This window comes from Nothobranchius furzeri, chromosome 2 (genome assembly GCF_043380555.1).
Source record: "Nothobranchius furzeri strain GRZ-AD chromosome 2, NfurGRZ-RIMD1, whole genome shotgun sequence".
Lineage (NCBI taxonomy): Eukaryota > Metazoa > Chordata > Actinopteri > Cyprinodontiformes > Nothobranchiidae > Nothobranchius > Nothobranchius furzeri.
Genome location: NC_091742.1, coordinates 49,406,387 through 49,427,072, shown reverse-complemented (window position 1 = coordinate 49,427,072; position 20,686 = coordinate 49,406,387). Strand labels below are relative to the sequence as shown.

At 42.1% G+C, this 20,686-nt stretch overlaps 1 protein-coding gene across 8 annotated transcripts in view; it reads left to right on the top strand.

Annotated features, from left to right (window-relative positions):
- Nucleotides 1-20,686, top strand: part of tenm2a (teneurin transmembrane protein 2a) — a 374,562-nt gene that overhangs the window by 157,640 nt on the left and 196,236 nt on the right. For 5 of the 8 annotated variants that reach the window (XM_054738553.2, XM_054738550.2, XM_054738571.2 and 2 more), the window contains 2 exons: nt 9,868-9,912; nt 11,234-11,527. In XM_054738553.2, the coding sequence (XP_054594528.2) occupies nt 9,868-9,912; nt 11,234-11,527 (339 nt within the window). The remainder of the gene's footprint in view (nt 1-9,867; nt 9,913-11,233; nt 11,528-20,686) is intronic. The other 3 variants (XM_054738565.2, XM_054738576.2, XM_054738582.2) reach the window with 1 other exon arrangement.

Below are 20,686 nucleotides of genomic sequence, written 5' to 3'. Positions count from 1 at the left end.
TTTTGTTTCCTCTCCACTGTCGCTACATGCTTGCTTTGAATGCAGATTGCTGTAAAGTCTCTGACACAATGTAATCTGCTGTAGGAAACTATGATTGAAATAATGAACTTAACTCTATGCACCGATAAGTAGGTTCAGTTGGAACGTTTACTTAGTAAAAGCCATTAGATGAGTTTTATTGTTAATTGGTGCTAAACTGAATTGAATTGTGGTTGATTGCAGCACAATATATTGTTGCTGCAGATGTTTGGTGAAGTCTGGGGCTTTTAGAGATATAATAATATTAATCCTACCAAAATAGCCATGTAGTGTGAAAAAGCAGGGGTATTTTAAAAATAACATTTATTGAATGTTTTGGGATATTTTAAGACTGGAGACAGCAATCCACTTCATTACAAAAGTAGCACTAGCTGTTAGCTAGAAATACACTTTCCTCTAAAATGGATCTTAATGCATCTTGATTTAATGATCTAATTTTAGAATTTGCATATGTTTGCAGAATGTGCTGCTGCTGATTTATTTGTTAATTAAAGTTTCTCACCCCTACAGTGTAATCTTACCTGTGGGCGTGTCAATGAAGACCAAAGACCCTTATTTATTATTTCATAGGGGCTCGAGCAGGTGGCTTAAAAAACCTCCCGTTTCTAGATAACCATCGTTTACCAGCAGAAACAAGATGCTTGCTTCATCTTCTCGTCCAGGTTGTCCAAAGTGTTCCAGACCAAGGCCCAAATTGTCAATTAAATTCTCGCGTGCTTAAAAATAATTATTTTATTTATTTAAAAAAAGCAAAAATAATTTGATGATTGTTAAAAAAGTTCTGCTCTGAAATGCTATTGAGTGCCACACAAAATCGCTCTGAGTACTCCATTGTCTACACACGCTTAACTACGCCAGGTTGCATGTTGTTGTCAATTTTTATTTAAGAATGTGGATGAGTAAAAAAAAAATGGTTCATCACGCAAAACCAGTGGAGGAGATTCAGTCAGAATTTGACCCCAGGTCCTTCCTAACAACTTTAAGTGATGGTACGTATTTTCCTCTGTGACAGGGGGCAGTACATACCTACATCATTGCAAACAAACAAGCAGTATTTTTGTGTTTGAGTGAGACCTTACCAATGGATGCCCATTAGGGTCAAAAATCTCCAGCAAAATGACAAGCACATCAGACTCCCTTTCATCCCAGGCAACGAGCAAAGAGGTTAATGTGTAAAAAACAAGGTTTATGAATGGCGAACATCTTGTAAACGTTTGTTACAAATCAGTAAATGCATTTTTTCCTCACAGGCTCCCATAGAAGGAAACATGGCGTCTAATATGGTGTCACCCAGAGACTTAGACCGCTCCCATGTATTTTAGACCCAATTTTTATAGTTATATGTTACGAAGCCAAAAACTGGGCATCATTTAATCAATTTTCGATGGATTTTTCCATAGAATAATGGTAAAAACTACACATTGTCACTTGAAATCTAGTTTTTATACAAAAAAAATCTTCAGTTTTTTTTTTTTTTTCTGTGTGTATATTTTGACTTTTCTGTAATTTGTATGCGTTGAACCATGTATCCGTTTATGCTTTCCATTATAGGAAAGAAGACAAATTTCTCTTTTATAGCTTGAAAACACACACAAGAGACATCAAATGAAAAGTTTTTCCTTCTTTTAGGAATACTAAAGTGCTGCCCAGATGAATTTTGAATTGGATGCAAATGAAAATGTAAAATATTTTACAATGACACATTTTGGAAGCTATTAGCTGTGAAATTTCACATTTTCTTTGCTGGGGGAAAAAAAGAACAAAATAGGGCTTTTACTGTTATTAACAGTAATTTTTGGCTATTTCAAGGATTGCCGGGAAAAAATAACTACTGTGCACAGCAGCGCTTTGCTTCCTGATTGTGATGCGTGTTCCACCAAGGTGCAAATCAGTTCACTAGTTCAGCACTTAAGTTCAAATCAGAACTTTTTCTTGGGGTAGCGTTCCCCTGAATGCTGAAAATGACCGATCCGAGGGTGGCCTCGACTCGTAACCATTGGATCTGGAAAAAGCAACATAATTGCAGGCATTGAAATCCACAGGTTCTGCCTGCTTTACATCCTCTACAGAATTATTCAGCGGGGTGAGAGAAAGTCAACCAGCATAATGCAGAGTCCTGCTGCCTATACTTTTCCTGTCAAACTGCTAACAAGCACAAATGATTTTTTAATGATAGGCCCCTCTATCCCTCAAAGCCGTCTACTCACAAACAAATTCACACACACAGCACACATTGCACACTCCCCCACACATACATAATGAATTTTATCAAGGGAAAGACATTTGGTTTAATGGATATCTGCCACTGCTGTTCCCACTCACGCTGCGGTATTGTTGTTAGCTCCAGCAAGATGTTTCCATTTTCCTCTTGCCACCTATTTGTCTGAGATAAGCATGTGATGCATGCACCCTCCAAATGATGCTGTGTCTCAGGTGCAGAAAACTCAAAAAGTTTGTGCTGAGTAAAGAAGTAGAACCACACATCCAGGCATGTCCTATAAAGGAAAAATAAAATACATAAATACAAGAATCGACGTGTCCTCTACTGCTTTGGCATATAAACGCTGAAGGTCTCCAGTTACTGTTGTTTTGCAACATGATCTACGAAGTCCTGTTAGAGAAATAGATCTACTAGTCTGAAGGCTTATCAGATGGCAAACCAGTGCATGGTGTCGCAGTGACGAATGGCAGCACACAGCTAAGTGTTGCACAGGAGAGGTTTGTGTTTTATTAGACAAAACCTTCCTCTGGATTGTTCCGACCGGCGCTTTCATACTTCCAGCTTCACTGTTCTGTGGCGTCAGAAGAAACTGTTCTCTGTTCTTCAGACGTTCCTTTAGTTGGAGAGTTTTGGGAACAATTTAGGAAACCAGGTAACAGTTCCACAACAAAGATTGGCCATAAAAGTCAATCTCCCTGCTGTGGAGTTCCCTTATTACCAACCATCACACTGTTAATCTTTGTCACCGATATGATAATTATTAGGATGTTTATCAAAGTTTTTGCTTGTTTCATTAGCTACTCCTCTACGTATTCCGTTTTTTATTTCAATAGGTAAAATGTTTCTAGCTTAATAACTTTATAGTGAGTTCGTTTTTCTTGATTTCACACATTTGCAACTTCTCGTTTTGCTTTTGGAAATGTTTCGTTTGTCTCCTTTTTTCCCTTTCCTTTCATTTATGTTCTGTTTTGGGCCAGAAGTAAAAATGGTCTGAGACACAAACCCTAACCTCATCTTATCTTCGTCTGCCTATCCGGGTCCAGAATCCCAACTAGGGAGTTCCAGATTGTCCTCCCTGGCCACCTCCACCAGCTCTTCTGGCAGGACCCCAAGGCCTCTCTGGGCCAGTTCGGAGATGTACTTTCTCCAACGTCTCCTAGGTTGACCAGGGGTCCTCCTGGCAGCAGGACCTGCCTGAAACACCTCCCTAGGGAGGTGTCCAGGAGGCATCCTAACAAGATGCCCAAACCACCTCAACTGACACCTCTTGATATGGAGGAGCAGCAACTCTGCTCCGAGTCCCTCCCGAATGTCCGAGCTTCTCACCCTATCCCTAAGGCTGAGCCCAGCCACCCCACAGAGAAAACTCATTTTGGTATCCGCGATCATGTTCTTTGGGTCATTACCCAAAGCTCATGGCCATAGGTGAGGACTGGGCAGTAGATCGACCGGTAAATCGAGAGCCTTTCTTTCCTGCTCAGCTCCTTTACCACAACAGACCAGTTCAGCGTCCGCATCACTGCAGACGCTGCCCCAATCTGCCTGTCGATCTCCTGCTCCCTCCTTCCCTCACTCGTGAACAAGACCCAGAGATATTTGAACTCCTCCACTTGAGGCAGGACCTCTCTAACCTTAACCCTACCCCACAAATCAGCTAACAGATCAGTAGACCGTTGGTCATAGCATCCCAGATCAATACTAATGTACAAAAATGATTAATTTTATTCTTCTGTTTATAGATCCAACAATCAATTGAAATGTTCATAGTAAAAAATCATCTCTACTTCTTTGTTAAGGGAACAGTTTTGGACTCTGCACCACTTATTATCGAAACTTTTCGATTTAATTTACTAATTTATAAAGCTTGTGTATCAACACTTTATTCTATAACTCTCTGATGTTTCGTTGATGGCATCAGAACTAACTGTTAGAGGCATTCTCACATCCCAATAATAGTTGGACCAAACATCTACCAACAGGCCATGGCACTCTAAATTGTTCTTCACAAGCTGGATCAAGTAGGGGACAATCTGGCAGGCCAAATGTGACATAACATATAAAACCAATGCAATTGGGGTTTTTTTTTTTTTTTACATTTTTTGTAAACTGTGAGAAAAGCAACTTGATCACAGAACAAGAATTAGCTTTTCAAAAATGACGATAGAGAAATGGGACAATCCAGTTTAGCAGAATCAAACTTTGGTCTTCAATGATACAAAACGACATGCTGTGTGCCACAATGTAAAACCACATCACATTTACAACAAAGAGAACCACACATAAAGGAATTTTGAACAAATGTGCCTAGGTAATACAGATCAGTGTCTTATGGAATCTTAAAGATGGATGCCCAAACTGGACCGGCAGACCACTTCCTGTTGCTGAGCTGTGCAGGAAAAGGAACCAAATGAAACATTAAAAGATCTGTTTGATTACCAAAGAACACCAAAAGGTGGCACCCTTCAGACTGGAGGAGGAACTCACTACAACATAAACAATGAAGGTTGGTCATTGGTCATTTGTCAACCTTCTCATTGGCCTAGTGGTTTGAGTTTTTGCCCTCAGACTGGAGATCAGTTATCAAATCCACGGTTGGATCATACCAAAAACCTTAATAATGGGACCCTATGCCTCCCCCACTTGACACTCAGCTTTGTGGCTTTTTGTCATAGTGGTATTAGCATATCAGGGTCCTGGGTGGAACGTGGTGGAGGGCGGTATCCATGATTTCCTGCAAGTAAGTGTGGGTAGCTTGGTGTTCATCCATTTGAAGCCAGGCCAGTAATGCTAGCCTCATGCCAATGCTATGACCCATAACTCCATCAGGGATGTACTAGATTTATCTGATCATTTAGTGTGTAGCTGCAAGCTTTTGGAGCAGTTGAGCCAAGATATGGGGCCAGACTGTGAGATAAGGGAGGGAATATGGTGCTATTGTAGGTATGTTTGGTAGGATTATCCACAGCACCGTGCAGCTTAGCGAAAGCATGGTGAAGACACAGCAGCAAATCCCTTTTCAGTAAGCACTAGCTTGTCTTTCACTGGACCCTGGCTGTTATGGTGTGTAAAGGGTTAATTTACATTTATTCAACGAACCATAAGGCATAAGATTCCATAGTAAATATGAAATCAATTTTATGGATCTTTGGGTACTTTTAACCAGAATATTGGAACTTTTTATTGCAGGGATTATGTAACACTTGTATTAACTGAGAGACAAGAGAAGAGAGAGTCACCTTTAAAACGTTTAAGAAGATTTATTTCTAAAACAATTTTAAACAAGACTAACTCTAAATTCTAAGTGATGAATGGATCTTGGTGTGAATGAGACGTGAGATGAATGGTGTGTTTGTGAGTGATGTTGTCATCAGAACTCTCGTATCTGGAGAAGCAAGTCTGAGTGATTTTGTGATGTTTTGCTCTTAAGCTATGATCGGAGTTATGATCGGAGTTTCATAAACACATAAGATGCCATTTGTCGCTCCACACATACCCTTAGGATGAGACCTCCATACAGATCCAGACTGCCAGGTCCTCGAACCCCCCTTTCGGTACTGGAGCCGATGAAACAGCGTCAGCAGTACGACAGACTAGTCTTTGGATTGTCTCCAGGTAAAAAGCGACAGTTGGCTGACAGCGTCACATGGACCCAGAGGGTCAGTGAGTTCAGCTTTTATTCTGAAAGGAACCATTGCTTGGTTGGTAAAATGCAACAGATTTTATCCAGCTTGTTGGTTCTTTGCTTAAAAAGGAAGTTCGGATGGCCGGTCCGATACTTCTCTTAGAATGCGATGAACTGCACTGAACTGTAGAGAACTCAGAGAACTGAACTAAGATGGCGTGGGGACTGTTTTATTGATCTGGATGTTTTGATTTCTGGTCGAATCAAAGTTGGCAGATTTATAAACACCACAGAGACTATGCCACGCTTCAGAAAGGAAGGTTCTGATTGGATCAGTGAAAGCAATGTGTCATGCGTTTACATTACGTGTGATCAGCATGTCTAGTGCAGCTAGATTAAAGTCATATTATTAAAGCATACTAATCATAACATTGTCATTTCCCAGATTGGTCAACATTGTATTATTGACTAACACTTTGTTTGATTAGCTTTATTAAAAATAGAGTTCTTTGATTTATTTACCCTTTAGGCGCCATAGTTTTTTCAGTAAAATATGAATTTTTTATATCACTATTTAAAGAGCGTGTAGCTTAAATCTGGTTAGAGATAGATGAATATTGTAAATTAGAAAATTCTTCAGTATGAGCCAAATTTTGTGATAGGAACAAATTCATTCACGTAATTTGCATATTATGACGTCATCAGGTAGCAGCCATATTGGATTGCATCACATTTGCAGATTTTTTTTCAAGATTTGTCTTATTTTCTTAGTGTTGTTATTGTTTATGATACATATATACATATTCCTATGTAGACATATATAACTATGGATGTATATATACATAATATTTATTAATTTATTGGTACAGTTTTTCTCAGTCGCTTTGGTGCGTTTCTCAGATCAGAATTAAAATTCTCATAACTATTAGTTCAACCTCCACAACATTTAGTCATTTGTGGACATCATAGTAGCAATTTCTCCTTTCTCAGAACAAACTGCAAATGATTCTGGACATGTATCAGTTGCTTTCATACATTTCTCTGCTGTTTTTTGACATTTCCATTTGCTTATGTCATGTCAGTCAAAATGAATTATACTTATGGATGCTGAATAGTCATTCTCAATAAAACTAATAGTCTTACTTTCATTGCTTGAGTCATTACACACAAAATTGTTGAACTAGTTATCAAATGTCAAATATCAGTCATCTGTCAAGCAAATTCTATACCTTTCTTTATCATTTTATTCTGGAAATGTCTCCTAAATTGAACAATTGATCACAGGTGAATTTCATCTGTCACTCTTGAGGAGGTGAATCCTCAATTGGCAAGCATATATGATCTGAGCAGGAGCTAGTGTGTACCATTTCTATACTTCTGTATACGTCTCCACTCCAGGAGATACTTTCCTCGCTGCATTGCGAGGGATGACATCCATTGTGATGTAGATGAAAATGTGGCCAGACAGACAGAAACGTCTGGATGTGCCAGAATGATTTACTGTACCTGTATGTTACAGTACTCTGCAATACTGTATGTACTGTTACATGTACTGTATATTGTTCACATTTGTGCACAGCTCTACCAAAAGGGTGATTTTATGTTTACATGTATTCTACAGTAAACAAGTGACTGTAGCATATTTTTCTTTTGCACAATGCTGTAGAATTACAAACACTTCTATACAGTAAAAATGTAAAACGTACGTATTCAGTGTCTCAGTTACTCCCAAAACTCCCATAACATCTTCAGTAACTTTACTGCACATTTCAAATGGCTGTACAAGTAGGGCATAGTGCTGTCTTGAGCATTTTCAGGTGTCACCAAATATTCTTGCAAAGGAAAACACTGAAATCATAAACTGTCATAGTGAAAACATGACAAAGCCATGTGACGATCTTGTTCATAGAGATGGTGTCAAGACTCTTCATTTTGATGGCACTGACAGTTTCATTGACATGAATACTTGCTTTTGATGAATGGATTATCAATTTTGAGCATGTGACGTGCTTTTGCAGGCTATCCACTGGGTTTTGCAGTTTGCACTAATTGTTTTGAGAAATGCACTAACTGCTGTGCAAATGTTAATAGTGTTCTGAGAAACGCACCAAAGCGACTGAGAAAAACTGTATTTTGTTATGTTTACTGCGTATCAATCAAGAACACTGTTTTTGGTGCTTCAGTGTCATGAACACATTTCACTCATCCCCTCTTTGGTTTATTTTGTTTATAATTGTTATATATATATGTATATATATATACACACACACACATTTATAAATAGATAGATAGATAGATAGATAGATAGATAGATAGATAGATAGATAGATAGATAGATAGATAGATAGATAGATGATAGATAGATAGATAGATAGATAGATAGATAGATAGATAGATAGATAGATAGATAGATAGATAGATAGATAGATAGATAGATAGATAGATAGATAGATGATAGATAGATAGATAGATAGATAGATAGATAGATAGATAGATAGATAGATAGATAGATAGATAGATAGATAGATAGATAGATAGATAGATAGATAGATAGATAGATAGAGAGATATAGATAATATTCTCATGTTATGGTTTACTTGTCCAGTCGGAACGTGCCATGTTAAGTGGTGTTAACAAGCAAACCTCAGAACATCACGCCTTCTTTCAGATACAGGATGCTCTGATTTGTGGGTAAGGAAATAATTATGTGTCATGACACTTAACTTAACTTAACTTTAATTTATTTCTAATGAACCTTATGTCTGAGTGTAGATGATGATTGCCTTGTCATATCAAACATTACTGATCATCGTATATATAAATCTTTCAATGTAATAATAACATTCATTTCAACTTCAGTAATTCAAGCACAGATTAATCGACCTTATTAATTTAAGCACAGATTAATCAAGACATTATTATTATTCATATAACATTTGATCATTCAACCACATTGTTCATTCAATATAATATCAGTTCAGTTCTTTCTTCTGTGCAGGACGGCCTAGATAAGTAGACCGGCTTGGCACAGAAGGACCTTGAGATGGGGACAGGATGTTTACAATCTGAGTGTACGCATGCAGCGTCGAATCTTTTCCTGCAAGAGACGCTCAGAGGCAGATTCATGTCTGTAGATGACCTGGTGGCATGTAGGTCAATACGTAGGTGAAAACTGACCATTTCTGGATATTACAAAAATGTGCACTTTATTGCAGTTGTGTTGCTCCTGGTAATCGCAACCCAGTTTAACAGCATAGTGACATTAAGCCAGGGGTGTCTTCATCCAGGGTTAAGGGGGTTTTAACAGTCACCTGAACATCACCACAGTAAAAATCTACCTAAATAACAACCATAACATCAGAAAATGCTCTTTTGAACGTTGTCAGATTGCACTGAGAAGCCATTGCCTATAACACATGATAAACCACTGACCAAAGCCTTAAAATCCACATTACAGGCACAAGTATGGCAGCAGGAGTGTTGAAAAGATCATCGTGAGCTGATCAGATTAGAATGCCTCACCACATTTTGTCCTCACATCTGTCATAATATCACATAACAAAGATGCAATTGGTTTTCTATTTGTGGAATAACTAAGATAGATTTTCATGTCTGCTTCGAGCCTTTGCACTGATCCATCTCTCTTTGAGGACATGGGATGTTGGGCCGTGTCTACAGCTGATGGTGATAAGAAGAAATTGGATTTTACATGTGTAATCACTGGTTATGGGATGTTAATTGTACAGAGCAGTGTCCTGTGGGATGTAACGTTAGACGGTGCGCACACATTCAAGCACACACTCAACGTGTAATTGTGCCCACAAAGCATTTCTGTAGACTAGCTGTATTTGCGGGCTAATCGAGAATGAAGCTGGATGGGACGAGCGTTTTTACAAAGACTAATCCTAACTGTGAATGTGGTGTGGTTTGGTTCTGGATGCTTTGTTGACTGATTTTAAAGACGTCATGTTCTCTGCTCTCTCAGGCCTCCTGGAGTTCTCCCCAGTCCTCCTACGATACCTTATCTCAGGTATGGGTTAACTGTAGTTAGATACTGTAGCATCACTAGAGTCACGTAGCAAAGAAGCTTCCTTTTTTCATCCTCTGTGATAAGTGGGAGGAAAAAACAACAAAGCAAGGAAAACAAGGACATATTCCCTGAAGTCTCGCAGAGCTTGGGTGTCTTTGTACTGTAACTATTTAGAAGCTTGGCAAGCTGGAGCGTATTAGCTGAACCCACCTGTTGAGCTATTCACTTGCCTCTGCTCTCTAGTCCAGTCCATCTGTTTGTCTGAGTAGATGCGTAGAGCCTTTCACCACTTCCCTGGCATAGTTTTCTTTCAGCCCCGCTCCCACTTCATCGCTTTCAGCACAACGCCGAAGTTTCGGCGGCTCGGCAAAAAGGAGGCACAAAGATCCAGGAGATGATTTTCATCTCCGTGAATCCTCTCATTCTCCGATTGCATCCTGATGAGTCACCGTTAACCACAGCTGTGTGGTCCCCGGTGCGCTGAATCATACAATGCCAACCTCTCTTCATGTACCCCCTCCTTTACCCTCATTCACACACTGCTAATGAACTCAGTCACAACTGTTTTCCCCCTGATCCTTTTACCCCAGCAGCTGATGGTGTGCGACTGCATCCACAATACTCTTTTAATTAGTATAGAGAATAAATTGGTTGAGCATGCCTTTTTTCTTAATTGCTTTTCCCTCAGCTTGGATTTAATTGGGCTGCAGTGCTGTTTATTGATCTACTTTGATGTGCTTTAATTTGGATAATTTTATATATTTATTTTGGACGTGACGAGCCAGTTTGTCTTGAGGGGAAGCTCGCTGGGCTTCGGGACCACTGCCGCGGCGGACTGCGGCACGTTCAGTGAGCCTGGAGTCCGGTGTGCAACTAGGTGGGGAGATGATCAAACCCGGGAGGCAACAGAGCAGCTCCACTACAGTATGAGAGGCTTCAAGTGAGCATCTCTTTGATCTCGCATCAACAGCTCGTAAAAGCCAACGTGGATCAGTAAAGCGAGGAAAGCAGGGTTTCAAAGCCAGCCCTAACAGGCCAGCAGGCCAGTACATCTTCCCTCCAGCAGCTAGCTTGCATTCGGTGCCTGATTCATGCTGCGTCATCTCTCCCCCTCCCGCCGCAACAAAGCCCAATTTTCATCCTCCGCCTCCATAGTTTCATAATTAGTGGGCTTCTCTGCGTGTGATTGTGGGTTTGTTTTGTCGATCCACCAGTGCGTTTACGTGTGTGAGTAGTTGTTTGTGCAGTGTCTTAATTTTACAACACTTCTGTTTATTATCCTTCTCATTCCATCTGCCTCACTCCTCTTTCTCCCTCGCAGGGGGTAACTTCACCCTGGCTGAGTTGGGAGTATGCGAGCAAACTCCCCCTCCGCATCCCGCTGCCATTCCCTACTGTCCCGATCTGGGCCTCCTCCAGAGAGGTTACTCCCTCAGCGCCGGCTCAGACGCCGATTCAGACCCCGAGGGGCCCTTGTCTCCAGAGAGAGCCATTCAGCTGTGGGCCGGACGCGCGGGGGTGAAGTCTCGCCGCAGCTCAGGAGTGTCCAGCCGCGAGAACTCAGCCCTCACCCTCACCGACTCCGAGAACGACAACAAATCTGACGATGAGTCAGGTAGGACCAAAGTCGTGATGGTTTTCGCTCATTAGAGCCACAGTAATGAAAGAATGAGTTTGGGAGTATCGTGTTTAAACCTTATGGAAGGTCAGGGCGGGCGGCCATAACATGGATTGACTGAATCTATTCACCAGAGAAGCCCAAGAGACTCTTCCTTATTTTGATCAACAGGACTTACCCAAAGCTGTTTTAAATTACCCGCTGGCTGATTTCTTAGCACGGTCTTCACTCTTTCTGCAGAACAACTGGACTTTACACGTTTAAATTCCACCATAACACACACATCAACGTGACTCCTGCATGGTTTCTTCCTTCCCGTAGATATTTTTCATTCTGGTGCCTTTTTATTACCTCGAATCCGCACCCTGTGTTTCAGCAGACAGGTTCAATCAAAAACAGGGTTTTGCAACAGAATTAGACTTTTTTCGTTGTTGTTTTTAACAGGAATATGAATTAGTGTGGATGTAGACTGAGGGTGTGAGGTTCCCAGGGAAATCTCTTTCCTCTGGCAACTTTGTTTATTGCCAACTTCCCATTCCCTTGTTAATCCCGATGCAGTCGTAAACCTGCGCACCAGCTTCGCGGAGGTGTCAATGGAGGTTAATGAAAAGTGGATGAAAGGAAGAGCAACAGTCTAATTAATTGACTTCCCGGCTGGCGCGCGCATCAGCTCTGGATCAAGCTTCATCGGACTGCAGGCCTCAGAAACAACTTGTGTTGACTGATCAAACTACTCAACACCTATTAAACACGTCAAGAAACACCTTCGCCGAGATGTGCCTCTCATCCAACCAACCGATAATTGCTTTGTGGTTAATTACCACGCTAATCTCACAGCCACAGATATCAGCTGCAGACACCGCTTCCACTGCCTCTGTCTCAGAGCCAGACGAACGCCACCAAACACTCTGTCGTTGGCATTTGCAGACCTTGTAAAATTAGCTGCTTAATCCAACTCTGCATTGTGATAATCATTTGCCTGCAGTATGATGTCACTAAGTGATGATCAAAAGTTTTTTTTCTATCGGTTTCCTTTAATAAACTTTGTGAAATGGGGTCATTCATGGATGTGTCCGAGCTCCAACTGAAGCCAAACGTTTAAGAGTCAGCTGGGGACATTTGTATTGGAGACTGTGCAGAGCATGTGTCCAAATCAAGTCAAGAAAGTTTAATTTCAGACTTCAAAAGCTTCCTTAGAAGGATTCAGGGAAGCCACCGGCTCACGTTTCATCTCATCTCACGATTTCACAAACTCCAGATTTAGATCAGACGTATGTGCTTGTGTCTCCACCAGCGTCGGTGAGATCAGAGGAAGGTGCAGCGGCTCCATAACGCAAAAAAGGTCTGTCTGTTTCCGTTTGATCGGTTTAATTCATTAGTCACTTGCTGTTGTCATTCGAAATGAGGAAATCTCCCGCTTTCCTTCTTGAATCTCCCTAGAAAAACATACCCACGTCATCAGATCTGATTCCCACTCAGCCCAGCCGGAGTGTGTTGAGGGTTCACATGTGTGTAAATGTTACTGATGCTGTCAGTCTCCGTCTCCGTTTTCTTGTCTGTCTGATTTGCGAGAGTGTATGAGTGTATGAACCCTTCACATGTGAGGAAGCGTGAAACAGGTGCAACTGGAGGCCCAATGTCAAAACATCAACACAGTGATCTGAGGGTCTAATAATAGAGCCAGACAGAGGAGCCCATCATAAGCGTCATGCTAACAAATCAAAAAGACGGCGACGCGCTTAAACACCGAGCTTCATGTCGGTCCGCTCTCATCTCCCTGCGTCTCCGGCAATCTTCAAAAGTCTCACCTTCACCCGCTTCTCCTTCTCCTCCACCTCGCCTTCTCTCTCCGCTTTCATCTACCTTCTTTATGATTTCAAGCCTTCTTTTCACTCTCCTGTTCGTTGGCGCTGCGCCGCTCTCCACCTCTCATTACGCTCCTGTCAGCGCAGCTCTGCAGCGTGACTGACAGGTGTCAGTTTAGGAGTTCCCCTTCAGGGCATGAGGGCACATGTGGGATGAATACAAGCCCCGTTGCTGATTCAATACCAAAATAAATGACCCAGAGACATGGTGACGGTCATCATCACCCTCCAGGTTCCTGTAAACAGCGGTAGTGTGCCGTTAGTGGCGACGGGGCAATGGGTCGTAGCATGACGGGTGATTGTATTTACACGTTTGTTTCAGCTCTCTGAAAATTAGACAAAATGCATCTAAATTAGGTCTAAATATAGTTGAGGTTGCCTAACTACACGAGCTATTTTTAAATCTCTTGAAAGAGCAAGAAAACAAAACTGAGTCGATAACAAATTTAAAAAGTGTGATCCCTGCAATAGATGTCTGGTGTCTGCTAGTCTCAACACAGCTGGCACCACATGCACACCCATTTTAACGCGCGTCACGTTATTGATGCACAGAATCAATGTCACCATCGTTATTTAAGAAGTTGCACCATAAACTCAAGTCATTGCATGATGGAAGAAATACCCTTCAGAGGAACAGCACAGGTTATTTACTCAACAAAAAGGAGCTAAGTCGCTGCAGCAGTGTGTCAAATGTCCAGTCCTGATGATAGCAATTAAAACGGTGCGAAGCTGCCAGGTGCTGCTAATTAAAGACACTTTCATACCTGATCTTCTGAAAGTGAGCGGCTCTATAAGAGGAAAGGTTTTGATATTTTACTGTTCTGGAAAATCCAGAAATGACATCACAAGACACCAGAAATGACCTGAAACCCCAGAATTATGAGACAATAAGATAATTTTCAGTAGGAATCGCAAATAATTTGTTGTCGTAGCTTTTTTACAGCATCTTCATTAAGCATGTTTCCTTTGCCGGAACTTCCGGGGAAATTCTGGAAGGGGGAAATTGAGCGAGAGATAAGATGTCCCGGTCCTCTCAGCGGTTGTGTCTCCATTCAGATTCAGCCCTTTCAGGACTTTGCACAGATGTTGTTGCATACCCTTGAACCATTTTGATCCATGTTACAAGTCAAAGGCATCCAATGAAGTGGGCATCCCAGAGAGTTAACTTACCCTTGATTCACAGGGAAACCTAACATTTAGCCTAGATTTGCAGATCTCTGATCTGCCAATGACAGACAGACCGCACATGTCCACTCTTGATGCCTTCAAAGCTGCAGAAAGCCTGCAACAACTGCTCTTTACCATCAGGCCCATTTACACTAATGTGGACACAACCGACATTAGAAACTGAGAAAGTGGCCATATTTTGTGGAGCATGTTTAACTGTGGTGCTCATGTGGCCCCATGGTCCTTACAGGGTAAAGGTCATTAATCTGAGTTATAATTAGAATTTCACCGTCTAAACTCCTCAAACGTTCAATTCAATTCAGTTTTTTTCATTTAGCACCAAATTACGACAAGAATCGTCTCAAGGCACTTCTCAAAGGAAACACTCCAATTCAGTTCACTCAATTGTGCCGATTAAATAAAATGGTCCTATATAAGGAAACCCAGAGGAAGTCACGGACTTGTTGTGGTCAGAGACGTTACAGCAGTCCTCATGCTAAGCAAGCATGTAGCGACAGTGGAGGAAAAAACTCCCTTTTAACAGGAAGAAACCTCCAACAGTTCACATGATTTGATGAGCTGAACTTTTTACCTTTTTCTTTATTTTGATATTATATTTAAAATTGCTAATTTTGTCCTAAAATGTAAAACATCAAGGTTTGGTGTCCTTTTTTGCCGCATGCTTATGAAAACAGCTTTTTTTTTTTTTTACTTTAATTTAATATTTTTGCACATTTACATGACTGTGTGATTGTTTTTCATTACATAAAAAACACCTTTCTTCAGTTTGCAACACCATTCAATAACAGGAATTTATCATGTATAACATGCAAAGTAATGAGTTTATTCAAAAATGTTAAAATATGACTAAACCACACAGATAGCTATTTGTCTGCTAAAGCTAACGTTCTGGTTTTTTAATGAATGCATTATTGTTGTTGAGCAAGCCTTCAGATGTAATTGCGTTGGTCTGCACACTTTAAAAACAAACAAGAAAACGGTTTTCTAAAAGGTATTTGTTCAGCATTAACGTGACGTTAGACGAGTGCAGAAAGATAAAAATGGAAAACGGCTTCACTTCCGAACGCTCTCCACTACCTCCATCATTCTCCAGCTCTGATTGTTATTTCCTTCTCGTTGCCGTTGTTGGTGTTTTCCTTCATTTCCTGCTAAATTCTAATTACGGAGAGGCGTGTTAAGGCCGTTAAATGAGTTTTGTGAACGCATCTCTGGGATTTCAAAGTTTCCTTACATCCAGCTTTATTAGCAAGTATTGAGCGAAGACTTTTATAGCCCCTTCCAGACACTATTAAAATAAAGAGACTCGAACGTTAACTTGGCAGAGCCGAGACAATATTCTTCTGCACGAGCTCGGTGAGACAAACAAATATGGTCATAGGCAGCAGCGGTGGGTGATTTCATTTTGGCAAAGAGGAAGAAGAGATTTATTGTCACAATGTGCGCTGCCTCGTAAAACGCCCGTCTGGAAACTCGGGCAGCGCAATCGGGAGGCTTGTAAATTCCCACAGCAGTGCCCGATGGCCACATCCAATGAGAGATGGATTAATACACACATAGGTGGAATTAGATCTATTTTAGGGTTGATTTTAAACCTTAAAGCCCAAGGGTCACAATAGTTCAGCGCTCTACAGATATGAGAAGAGCCCATTCAGTGTTTTTCTCTCTAATTAAAGAGTCTGTCGACAGAATCCAGCTCTTTTCACTGCCCAAACACACGTTCGTGCTGATTCGGTGCTTTCAGACGATCACGCTCTCGAATTTCCTCCACCGGCTTGATCTCTCCATCTGCTCCACTGGCTAATAAATCACCAGGTAGTATTGTGACGTTTGTGGCAGGATGCATTAATCTCATAATTAGAGAATGAAAAGGTGGCGCTAAATTTAGTGTGGCCTTTCCTGACGAACCCTGCCCCCATTTGGGCATGCCCGATTGCCCTCTTTCTCCCATGCACGTTTTACCCCCTGCCGCCTCACAATCCAATTCCCTCAGGAGATTTTTCAGCAACGTATTTTCTTTTTAAAGTTTACGTCAAAGAGAGAGAAAAAACATAAAATTTCCATTGCCCCTTATTAGGGTCAGCACGGTGTGAAGATTTAACCTCACAGTTATTGTGACCAAAATTACCACGGTTTTCGGTATTATCGCGGTATTTTTTTTAAACGTGTTACATTTTCAGACAACTAAATTAATCCTGTATATCAGGAAATATTGTCCTCAGCTTGTGTCTAAATTTTGCCTAAAATGTGTTATTTTGCAATTATGTTGTTTATTTGTTTACATGTTTCCCCTTTAGTCTTTAAAATACCAATATTTGCCCATAACTTCTTATTTCATGTCTGTTTGATGTCATCATTTCAAAAATGTTAGATCAGATGATACTCAGTACTCAAGTAGCCTTCTACTCGGATACTTTTTACCCTTACTTGAGTAATAAACCCTATATCAGGAAAATATTGTCCTCGGTTTGTGTCCTTCCAGTGAGCTTTGCAGATGTGGGAAAATGTCACCAGGCAGTAATCATTGTTAAATTCATAATTATTCTCGGAGAGAGACCAACTCTTATCTGCCCCTGGGAGCCCCGTAATGCATAGCGTCATTTCAACATGGCGGTGTCCGCGACACGGTTTATATGCAGGTAGCGGCGCTGCGGCTGTTTTATAAAGCGGATATACAGTATAACGCTAATATTAGCTTGCCTTGCGTTGACTGTAGAGTTGTGGGTGATGGTCACGCAGATGTGTCATGAGATTTGAAGCGTTGCTGCCTTTCACAGACACTTTTTCTGCACGTGCTGCAAACAGGATAGCCGTCTTCTATCAGCTGTCCCTCGGCATTCTTAAGATATCCAAAAAATGCCCGTACTTCCCACTTTGTCTTCTTTGAGGGATAATAAATGTCCTGAGCGCTGCCGTCTCCTCCTTTGACCATTATTTCAGCTTTAGCTTCAAGAAAGTTTTGGTTGTAAACAACAAAGTGCACATGTGCCGCTGGCAACTTCAGCAGATGATACGGTGGCTGGTAAGGGTCACCGCGTCTACACCGCAGCCACGGTAATCCACCGAGATAATATAGTTTTTAAAAAACAAGACGGTTGTTGTCATTGTCAACTTTTTTACCGGGGTTTACCGCTACACCGGTTACCGTGACAACCCTACCCCTTAAACAGCTCCCCTCAGATTTTTATGTTTTTTCGTCCTTTTTTTAAATCCAGCTCAGTAATTATGCTTTCTAAATGCAGAGTTCAGCAAAGTGATTCCTCTGATTAACTAATCAAATCTACAACCACAGGTGGCAAAGTCCCTGTATCAGCGCTGTTCCGCTGCTTAAGTCTGCCGTAAAAAAGCTGTGGTGTCGGCTGGTGTGGCTTTGAAACTCTAAAAGATGAGGCGCTGATTTGTTTGTCTTGTAATCAGGAGGTTACATTTTTATTTAATTACAACTCTGTAAAGAATTTAAATAAAGCAAGCTCTCTACGGCTACTGTGTGCGTCGGTAATGGTTTTGAGACAGCTTTTCTTTTAGGCGTTAGCAGCTGGATCCCCTATGCAGCACCCCTCAGCACCAGTAACTGAGGTCAGCCCGCTCCTGTCCATCAAATACAAGCAACACTTATGGAGTTGGGCTGGCATGGCCTCCCAAGACCACCGCTGTCCCCTCAGGGCTCTTGTGAGCGTGCACGAGTCGGAAACTGAAAGCGAGAGCTTGTGCGTGTGTGTGTCAGAAGGGTTGGGGGGCATTAGCCTCTGATTGAGTTTTCAGAGAGCAACGTGGGGTGCAAAAGGCTCCACAATGGTCTAACAGAATTAGTAGCTTGTGATGAATGGTGTGTGAGAGCAGCACTGACAGCTCGTTTTCACAAATACACACCACTGTGAGAGTGTGCGCCACTCTGTAAGTGTTTGTGTGCGTGTGAACGTCCACACTTCACCCACTGGTTCAAGGACTCTTCGTCCAAGAGCTGCTGGAATGAGAGAAATTGTGACGGACACACGCACAAGCAGGGGATATCTCTATAGGCACACGTCTTCCATTGAAGCCTAGGATTAAAATAATATTCTGCGCTCGGGATCGATCATCGCGGGCCCTACTGAACAGACTAAACAGGGCGCTTGTGCACGTTCGCACGCTCGCAGAAACAATGAGAGGAGTGAAAAATTTGCTGTCCTTCTTGAGCATCTCTAACTGAATAAAGACTACACAGACCGGAGCTGATGGTGAAGCGAAAGGCTTTTGCTACACATACACACACACACACACACACACACACACACACACGTGCACGCAGGTCTGGACACAAACGCAGACTCTGATGCATAAAAGCAGCATTTAACAAAAGCCTCAGGATATTGATCACAGCAGATGGACGCTAACTCACACTGAAGGACCAAAGTGATAGAGAGAGAACAAGAGGAGACGGAATGAAGAAAACGGAGGGGTTATTATACTTACACATACAGATGACAAGGCATGTGTGCAGGAGTGAGAGAGGGAGAGAGGCTCCACCCAGACTGATAAAATTATTGTGAGGTAAAGTCACAGATGTTTCTGTCGTAACCTGTTGGCACCCAGTCCTAATGGCTGTTCTCAGACCAGCCAGAGATGAATGGGAAGGAGGAGCAAACGGAGAATGCTCTAATCCAGTGTTTCTCAACCCTGGTCCTCAGCCCCCCTGTCCTGCATGTTTTCTATGTTGCCGTTTCCAACAGCGTTGTTTCTCTGCTGCCTCACACCTGAGTTGAATGAATGAGTGATTAACAGGCTTCTGCAGCACTTGATGTCATCCTAATGCCTGATTCATGCTTCTCAGTCTGCGTCAGTGCGGAGACACGCAACGCCATTATCCGTCCTTGCGTAGGGCTCCGGCAGGCATGCAAGTACGTACGGAGTCGAGCCCACTTTTTTAAACATCCATCGAACGAGACGGATTACGCAAGCTTGTGATTGGTCAGGACGCCGCTGTTGTTTACAGCGCCGCCATTGCAAAGAGAGCCGAGGATAACTAGCGGCAGACACGGAGAAGCTTGAAGAATACCTCGCGAAAAAACTCTAAAAATATAAACGTTTCATCCTCCCGTGACTGGAGGAGTGAAAAGATGTGCAGCAAGCGTTTTATTTGTGGACGGAAATGACAGGAAACGTGGGTTTAGAGGTGGGGAGCGCATGAAGAGGTGAAGGAGGATGAGAGACAAATATGTCCGTGTTAAAAGTCTCTTATATACACAAAAAACACAATATGAACACACGATCTTGGACCGATACATGACAGGATACCACAGAACAGCGCTACACCCTCTGTTGTCCTGCCGGGCAATTGCTTTGCAACACTCTCCAGGAGACGGAGAAGTATGAGAGCAAATCGCTTCCGTCAATCCGCGCGTGTCTGTCTCTTGCGGAGCTGACGGAGAAGCATGAATCAGGCTTAAGGAGGCAAATATGTGGACCAGGTGTGCTGTGGCAGAGGCATGGAAAACATGCAGGACAGGGGAGGCGCTGAGGACCAGGGTTGAGAAACACTGCTAATCAGTTATAAGTGATCATATTTTCTCTACGATGACGGCGCATGACTGAACAACCAAACAAAGAAGACGGTGTTAGTCTCACAATCAAACGAAGGTTTGATAAGAGCCCAAAAACTCTGATCGTGGATCTGTGCGGTTGGTCCTACACATCCGAGCAGAGCCTGCTGCAGCAGACAACACTTGTAAATATGGGCAGACGATGGCAGAGGAGTTAAGTATCCGCCACCTCCTTGTAGTGTTGCAGGTTTGAGCCCCGTTCAGTCTGTCGCTGTTGTTGTGTCCTTGGGCAAGACACTTAATCCACCTTGCCTGCTGGTGGTGCTTGGAGGGACTGGTGGCATCCATGCAAGTCACCCTCACTTCTGTCAGTGCACCCCAGTGCACCTGTGGCTACAGTGGTCATCAGGATGTCAACGAGTGTGTGCATGGGTGAATGACTGATTGTGTTGTAATGTGCCTTGGGGGGTTCTAGGACTCTAGAAGGCACAATAACAAATACAGTTTGGGTGCTAATGCATCTGAATGTTTCTATATTTACTGGAGTTCCATCAGAGTCCTGCTGTTTATCCATTAGTTCAGAGTTA